This window comes from Diachasmimorpha longicaudata, chromosome 2 (genome assembly GCF_034640455.1).
Source record: "Diachasmimorpha longicaudata isolate KC_UGA_2023 chromosome 2, iyDiaLong2, whole genome shotgun sequence".
NCBI lineage: Eukaryota > Metazoa > Arthropoda > Insecta > Hymenoptera > Braconidae > Diachasmimorpha > Diachasmimorpha longicaudata.
Window position 1 is genome coordinate 12667899 of NC_087226.1, and position 9483 is coordinate 12677381.

At 34.5% G+C, this 9483-nt stretch overlaps 1 protein-coding gene across 3 annotated transcripts in view; it reads left to right on the top strand.

The window, feature by feature from the left end:
- Positions 1–9483, top strand: part of LOC135173107 (semaphorin-1A) — a 44946-nt gene that overhangs the window by 30497 nt on the left and 4966 nt on the right. Inside the window, exons 7-10 of one of the 3 annotated variants that reach the window (XR_010301249.1) lie at positions 32–380; positions 544–1160; positions 1648–1858; positions 2379–3110. Coding sequence is in view for 2 of the 3 variants with exons in the window: in XM_064139735.1 (XP_063995805.1) it covers positions 32–380; positions 544–1160; positions 1648–1858; positions 2379–2652 (1451 nt within the window). In the remaining variant the exon portion in view is untranslated. Of the gene's footprint in view, positions 1–31; positions 381–543; positions 1161–1647; positions 1859–2378; positions 6181–9483 lie in introns of those variants that run through there. The other 2 variants (XM_064139735.1, XM_064139736.1) reach the window with 2 other exon arrangements.

Genomic DNA, 9483 nt, shown 5'->3' on the forward strand with positions numbered 1-9483 from the left:
ATGGTGGTTGTAACATTCAAATACTTTGCAGAATCGACAACAGACTTGATATCTGGTCAATACGGAACAATGTCTGCTCAACTTATATACGGTACATTCACCACACCAGTCAACAGTATCAGCGGTTCAGCCGTATGTGCATTCTCATTGCAAGATATTTCCGACACATTTGAGGGCAATTTCAAAGAGCAAAGTGCGATTAATTCAAACTGGCTACCAGTACAGAGTGCCAAAGTTCCAGATCCACGTCCTGGTCAGTGTGTCAATGACTCCAGGACACTGCCTGATTTAACACTCAATTTCATTAAGACTCATTCATTGATGGATGAGTTTGTGCCAAGTTTTTTTGGCCAGCCCATTGTTATTCGCACAAGTTTTCAGTAAGTATACTTAGCATTTTACCTTTTAACCATTGAATTGATCTTATCACTATCACCGTCATATGAAACATATTCCATTATATGATGAACATTCCGAAATCGAAAAGATTTTTCATATAAATGACTCAATGAACCACTGAACTCGACGGCGCTGTTATTCAAGTTACAGATTTACTCAAATAGCAGTGGATCCCCAGGTGAAAACCCCTGGTGGTAAGACCTACGATGTCCTATTCATCGGAACTGACAATGGAAAAGTGATAAAAGCAGTGAACGCAGACTCAGCTGATTCTCACGAGCGTGTGAGTCCCGTTGTAATCGAGGAAATTCAAGCATTTCCAGCATCGGTACCAGTACGTGGAATAAAAGTTGTAAGGGCCTCACAAGCTGGTGATGGCCTTGAAGATGGTAGACTCGTAGTCATAGCCGACAGTCAGGTCCAAGCACTGAGACTCCATCGGTGTTACAGCGACCGAATACTGTCGTGCGGTGAGTGTGTAGCTCTTCAGGATCCTTACTGCGCTTGGGACAAGGAAGAGGGCAAGTGCAGAGCCCTCGTGGGTCCAGCAGCGACAGATGCTTTGAGATTTTTGCAGAGTGTTGCCACTGGTATTCATGCATCCTGCCCTCCTAGTAAAACACTGAATAAAGATGCCGGATCGGTGGGTGCTATATCTGCCAATCAGAATAAGTTTCCACAGGACTCTATGATATCGAATAAGGAGAGCCAGGGAGGAGAAATTATTAATATTATGCAGGACGAGGAACAGAATAATTCAGGTATATTCACTTTACTCAATCGATTGCAGAGATGTACACGAGGAATAATTATAGAAACCTCCAAAAATTTATCGGTATTCATAGAAATTTTGTAAGACTCCAGATTATTACATTTACACAGTTTCCATCAAACTTCAAAAAAGAACTTAAATAATTTAAGGAAAGGGGAGAAAAATAAAATGGGAAAAACTTGGAAAATTATGTCGGAGAATTCCTGCAGAAAATGGCTCAATGAAAAGAGGTGTATAGAAAATATTGAGAAAGCTTGGTAGGTGTGGACAAAAATTAATCGTATGAGAAAGATACACCTTCTGCGTGCGATAAACGAAAAATTAAAGTTCAGACTTGAATTGTTTTGATATTATTTAACAATCCCTGTCCACAATCAAAAAGTATTAAAAGGAATGTAACACTAGTTCTTTAGGTTCTTCTATAAAATTTTTTATGTGTGTATTGTGCACATTAATCGGCTTTTGTCTTTCATCAGGCCCTGAAGTGTCTGCTGCTGATTCTCCAGTGCCTCACTATTCTGTTGAGACACTAGTGATGGCGGTTGTTGCTGGTGCACTTGCTGCACTCCTCGTTGGTTTCATTGCTGGATATTTGTGCGGTAGAAAATGTCGGAAGGATGAGGACGATAATCTACCTTATCCAGATACGGAGTATGAGTATTTTGAGCAACGACAGAATGTTAATAGGTAATAACTCATAATTATTCAATAAACGATGAATAAATGGGTCACTTTTTTATATTGTTAAGAGCAAGGTATTGAGAGGATAAAATTTAAGAGATATTCCCTCCTGACATTAATACCTTTTAATGTGAATGCATTATTTAATTGAATAACTGATACACATTTTGATAGTTGACGCATATACTCTCATGGCATTGATGTGCCATCAATTGTCCTTTTGGAGTGAAAATTCACATTTTCCAGTCCAATACTTCACTCCTCTGCACATTTTAGCTTTGAAAAGTCGATCCATTCATTATTTTTCTATTGTTTCACGACTTAATTGGCGGACTGTTAAGCTGCTCGTGTTTCCCAATTCGATTTTCCTCATCACTTATAAGTGATAAGTATTGTAACTGAATGTGTGAAAAGTAATTGCAGTAGAAGAAGTGACATTTCATTTTATCTTAATGTACATGTGGCTCAAAATGTGCAAGAATCTAGGAAAAGTCCAATAACGATCAACTTATTTTCTGTTGAACAGTAGATTAGCACCAGAACCCAAACTCCTTCCTCAGGAGGAAGTGACGTACGCAGAGCCAGTTCTAGTTCCCCAGCCACCGAAGCTCCACTCCCCCAAAGGAACAATGAGAAAGCCCCCACCAACGCCCGCTGAAACACTGTTTCAATTTCCCGATGGCTACGGCTACCGTGGCCCAAGAGATAATTTTGGAACATTGAGATCACACCAGGGTGATCCATACAGACGCAATGATGGTTTTGCAACAACACGAAGTGTCAAAAAAGTTTATCTCTGAGAAACGAGTGAGGAGGGAGGGGGCCGTCATCGTAGCTTAGGACGGCCAACGAGAAATCGTCACAATCCGACGTCAAATAGAAGTCGTGGTGTGACGTCAGGAGGACAATCGAGTAGAGAGTTGACTGGACAGAGAACAATCGAGTCACCCTCACCACCCTCCAGTGTCTCGTCGAGTTCACCATCGCCTCCCTCCTCAACACCATCACCACCACCAACATTGTTACCAATACCGATTAATGATGGCTCACCACCACCACCAACACCACCATGCAGCTTCATATATCGTTCATAGTCCTCGTCGAGCTCTCAGAGTGATGTTTTAAGAAGCTTTTGTGGAAACACAAGGCATATTTAGGGAGATCCACAAGGAGACGTACAATTTTTATTGCATTGATTGATTAATTGATCAATTAGTTGGATAATTTATTGGTAATGCCGGCAATACGTGGATACAAGGTACTCGCTTTGACATTGTAGTCGAGAATTGCAATGCTCCTCTGCATTTGGGAGACTCATTAATTACGTCAGACGATTCTAAGGGAGATTTTTCATTCAGTAGTACGAGTCATTCGATAAGTCAATTGGAGCCCATAGAGTGACTGAAAGATTTATTACAGTGTAGCAATAACCATTGGTGAAATATCTAAATTATAATAGTTTCTCCATACTAATCGGTGAATTAGTAAGCAAATTGTATATTTGGATTGTCAATAGTTTTTGAGAAATTATAAGAAAGATCAGTCACTTTCAACCACTGATCAGTTTTCAATGGTTAAGAGAAATGTCACAACTTGCATGACAAACTTTTCGAAAAGGCAAAAATTGAAATTTATAAAAAAAAACCCTGCTGACGTAATCAATGAACTCCCCAAATATGCAGAGCATGTTGGAGCAAGTGCTTATTGTGATTTTCACGCATTTTTTTTATCATTTTTATATTACAATTTGTAATAATTCGATAATTGACATTGAGGAACGCTTGGAGGATTTCCAGGATGTCCCCAATCATAGGGAGACTGTTTTTTCTATCCAATATCAATATGCAAGTTCTTTTTTCAATGACATTTCAACCCCACCCACAACGGCTTGTTGACTGAATCTGTTTATAATCGAAATTTCACGTGTATAAACATTTGTTGTTTGTTTAACCCAAATTTCTCAACCCTGGGTGAGCTTATCCCATTGAAAGACATTCGATTGGGCATTTGCGTTATGGCAGGGAGGAATTATTTAGCAGTACTCCTGTTTGGCTGTTTGATTTTCAGAGATTTATATAATGTTTCTTTTTTGATTGATTAAAAAAAACTCAGTGCCCAATTGAATCCATTGGGACAAATCCCAGTGATTAATCTCCTCGATCTCCACGTTTTTATTACTTCTTTTTCAATACTTAAAAATGATGAAACCCACTCGGAGATCAGCCAAAGTGTTTAGTTGGATAGGAGGACAAGTCAATTAACCATGGGGATATTAATCGATAAATTATACCACTTTTACATCAGAAAAATCATAACGAGCATTTTGAAAATTGCTAGAACTAGTCGTTTACCCTTATTTCCTGCACTGATACTGAGACTATTCAGTAGCTAGGGAGAAAATATTATAAGTAATAGAAATCTCGATACATACCAAATACGTAGGCAAACAAATCGATTTAATTAAAAGAGATTTTTTTTAAAGTACTATTAGTTATTTCCTTATTTTAGTTTCCATAAAATCGTGGAGATCTTTGCATCTACGAATGCTTCATAATTTTAATGCATAATTAACATAATGAAACGTTACTATTTGTTAGTAATTAAATTAATGAAACGGAGACACGTTACGGTAGATGACAGGCATCACATTGTTGATTAAAAAGAAAACTAATGAGTGAAGAATGATCCAACGGTTGAATTTTAGTTTATACTCACACATATACGTAATAGATGACAAGAAAGAATAATTTTTAAAAGCAACTGATAAATGAAGTAAGAAATTGGAGGGATAAGAGGGGGAAGCAAAATTGTGTGAACGAGAATGATTAATACACAGGGCTTGTATGTACATATGTATCGTATTTAAACACATTATACACCAGTTAATAATTAGTAATGATTGAACATAATGAATTGATAATTAATAATAGATCAATCCATCTCTAAACTGGGAGGCCCCAAATGACATTTGTGTAGAGTGAAAAAAAAGAAAGAAAAATCTATTCTTAAAGTGCTTCTTATTTCAATGTGTTTAGAAGTAACGCGTATGTGATATATTCTATATGACGAAAAAAAAAATGTTTTCTAGACAGTGAATAAGGACGAAAATGAAGAACAAAAAATGATAATGAACAAAATCAATGGGGATTTATTCTGGAGATGATAATAAAACACAACGCGATGACAAGCTCTTTTGTTCACAAATCTGTACTGTATCTTCGGCTTTATGAAAAAAAAAAATAATAATAAAATTGAACACAACTTATTGATTCGATTCAACAATACAATCTCTCAATATTTCTGAATGAAATGGAGAGGTTTTTAATCAATTAATAATCATGTGTGTATGGAGAAAAAAATTATAAATAATGAAACATAGATTCATGAAAGAATCACCAAGAGTGCCACATTAAATGTGAATTTTAAAAACGTTGAAAGAAGTAAATAATTACAGCAAAACAATTTTTTCTCGATAGAAGTTATTGGTCGAGGTAGCTTTGAAAGTTCTCTGATAATTGAAATATTGTCAATCATAGAGTTATTGTAAATGTCCCCAATGCATTGATAGTTGATGAAAATAATCTTTATCGCAATTAATTTGAATAACAATGAACGAGGAGAAAAATTTTGTGAGCAATAGAACTTGAATTACGCCTTGACTGAGCCACAAACACTAATAACACATGCCACAATGCAGTCGTTTTGTCCTGTTTGAGAGGATTGAAATGTTGAATTGATGATTTTAATATGATTTTCACGACATTAATTCGTAAGTAGAGTTCAATGGACGATCAAATGTATGAAAGATCAAAGATTAATGAGACAAAGACTCACCAATAAAGATCTCCCTCAAATATTAAGACTGAAAGACCCTCTTACCAGGTGAGCCTTTGGTTAAATGAATTTTTTTTTCATTCATTCCGTGTATTTTTTTATATCGGCGCCGTCATAATTTTTTTTCTTCATTTTTTTTTAATTCTTTACTTACCTCATAGTACAAATTTTGATATTGTTAGTTATTATTAAGTTCGATACACGTTTGACGGAAGTCATGGTAATGGGCTGATGAGAATTGACGTAATTATTCTGGGAAAATTTTTGACAGAATTTGGAAGTGAACGAGACAACGTTCAGTGAGACGTATCGTTGACAGAGCGGCTATCACTCATAGGTGGGGAAATAATGGGAATGACAGTGTGAATTTTTGTATTAAAAAGAATATTGAAATGCTCTCGAGTCAGTCTCATGTAATTCGTATACGAAATTGATGATGCAGATTAATGAAGAGCCGATCGATGCATATATGAAAATAAATGCCAATACCGGAATTGTTAAGGAGTATGATTTTTATTATCTCAATTCAACGACTAATTCAATTTTATGGATTTTTATATCACGATTATTAACGTCGTTATTGCAGTTGCTAAATATTTTGAGGTGTGAAACATGTGGTGAAACGAGTCGAATTGATTTCTAGGCGAGTTTATACTCAAAATCCCTTGATAATTATGCCATTTGGGGGACAATCGTGGGTTAATTCACTCGTTTCGTTAATTTGCACTGACGAAATTTCAAGATATCACGATAATGCTGCCACTATTTTCAATTAAAATCATCACAACTCCTGATGCACCTTAACAATACATTAAAAATTATCATTATCATGCCGATATGGAATCCTATAAACCCCAAATCTCATGATTTCATTCTCATTTTGTAATGGATTATCTCAATGAATGACTCAGGCATAATACCAAAGATATTTAATTGTAAAAAAAATGGGGATAAGGCACTGTTCGTCATTGTGATGGTTATCGTTAGAGTCGCACAAATGGAAATAAACAGAAGATAACGAGTGGTATTCATTTCCTCAGCTAAAACTCATTTGCACAAATGAATTATTTCTAATCAGTGATCGATACACTATTGAGATTTTTTTTTTATACTGGCACAATTATAATTAATTCAATGAATAATCCGTTCTACTGATAAGATTTCTATCAATCATGTTGATAACACACTGTTTGGGGGTGGAGGGGGAGGGGGGAGGACCACGTGAGATGAAAGAAATAATAATTGGAGATCCTCAGTCCAATGAGTGCTAATTATTGGAATGAAACGGTGCACACAACAAGATTAATAATTAATAATGTATATCACGAGCTCTCATGTTTTCAATGCAATGTTAAAATCGTGTTAATAGAAGGGAAAAAAATCAGTTGAAAATGTTCGGAGTGCTAACGAAATCCATCCAAAGACAGAATTTTTTCATCACAATGTTGTTAAAAAAAAACTATTGTAAACCGTGCGCCGTTTTACTCTAATTATTTTTACCCCGTGGGTTATTATGACAATGTAATTATGCCGCTGATAGGGGGGGGGGGTAAATAATAGCCCGTTATAAATATAAAAAATAAATTCAAAAATAATAATTTTAAATAAAAGATACTAGGTTCGAGGCTCTTTTTTCCTTCATGGGAGCTTTCTAGGAATGACGAGTACATATGGAACGTCAGGATTACTGACTAAGTTGGGGGGAATAGCTAATGGGGGGGAGGGGGAGCTTAGACGTAATGAATAGGAGATTAGAAATTGAAAATGAAAAAAAAGTAAACAAAAAAATGGTATATAGAACGCTTGAAACGTATATTAATATTATAACTTTTTATAAATATATTTTTCCGTCGAAGTCTAGCCTAAGTAGAGGGACATACACAGTTACGAATGATTAATTTATCTAATCTGAGGTATTATATGGATGAATAAAACTACGAGGAACGATGATTATAGTACTAATTCATCACTATAGGTATCAATTAGGTTTACAAATTAGGGGGCAAGTTGTACGAAGATAAAAAGAAAATAAAAATATAGAATTGTGAGTCATTTTTTTGATGAGAGGGAGAAAAAAAAGTACGTGGGGAGATTTTAAAAAGAAATTTAGTACCTAAAGTTAGAGATAAATAATGTAGAGTTCGATGATGAGAATGTGAGAGTTGTGAAATGAAGTGGAAAAGTTTTCTTGCAATAATTATTGAAAATAAAATGCATTTCGACCATTTGATCGAGAATATATGTTTATCTCGAAACGAGCTAATGAACTCATTCCAGATTAACATTAATACTGAATAAATCTGAGGCTGACGTCACGTTCGATTGAATTGCAATAGAACTTTCTTCAGTGGAGTTGTAATTAACCATCATTTTTACAGTGAAACAATTACTCATTTGCCTGCTGACGAAAAATTAATAAATCTGTCTGGCTAAATTCAATTCGCTTTCGTTTTTCAATATGAAAATTAAAAATTTAATATAATTACTATTCTAATGATGATTGATTATGAATAAACGATGGTTCACGAAGGTTATTGTAAAAAAAATCATTAATGCTACGCGACACAATTTTTTAACAAAATAATGAGGAAAAAATGATAAACGATTTATAAAAAAATTAATTATACTACATTTATCAACGATAAGGTGACGAGAATGTAACATGTATTTTGCTTCTTCCTAATACAGTGCCGTTCTATGCATATTTTTTACAGTAAAACGTACTTTAGACATTGGGACTGAAAAAAAAAACATATTGTCCAAGCGCGTGTTATAATGTTGGAGAATCAGCCACGTGTTAGCTATAGTGTAATGAATTTCGAGTGAGTCTCTGGGGTGTTATATCATTCCGAAATGCTGATTAACAAAAATAAATAGAAACAGTTTGAAATATTCAACTTTGTCATTTTTATTTCAACAAGATTATGCAATAGTCAGGGGATTTGTATCAATTTTTTTTCTGATGATACTTGAGGGGGAGTTTCTATTAATTTTTTCTTTTCAATGAAAATTATCCGTGCAATCATGTCAAATGCAATGATAAAGTGCGATTTCGATGATAATACCAGAGTGGCCACTTGAAGCCTTGACTTAAATGTAATGTCTCTAACTTTGTTACGACAACTTTTCGCATTTAAACAAAAACGCGTTTTTGAATTTGGAATAAAATGAAAAAGAAATTGAGAAAATTTGACAAAACTTCTTTATCGATATCCAATTAATCTCGATAAGGAGTCATTAATGAGGAGAAAAGATTTTAAGGATGAGAAAATTAATAAAATAATCCACTAATGGAGGTATCTTATTGCCGCTAAGTATATTATATAATGAACATGAAAAAAAATTATATTATACAATAATATCTTATAACATGAGGTTAAAACAGAATAAACAAATGCGCAAGATTAAGTAAAAAAAAACGTAGTTGGCTGTAGACTGAGGTAGAAGACTTGGCACGTCTATTATTAATTTTAAAAAAAGTTGAAGAAAAAAAATTTAAAAAGTACATTAAAAATATCATAACGCGAAAAAGGTACAGTAGTGATTCACTATGGCTGATGTAGAGTGAATGCAAAATACAGGAAGCATGCTGGTGGAGTATAGTGAGGTCTGGATGCATTAAAATTGTATATCTAAAGATTTAAAAAAAACACCAATTGTTTATTTTTTCTCACCCAAAGTCCATTCTTCTCTATCATCACTGCATATTTCCTTATTTTTTCATTTTCAACCTCTGAAAATACTCTTTTTTTCAACTACATGTGTACATACTAATCGTCTCGGTAAAAATAAAATTC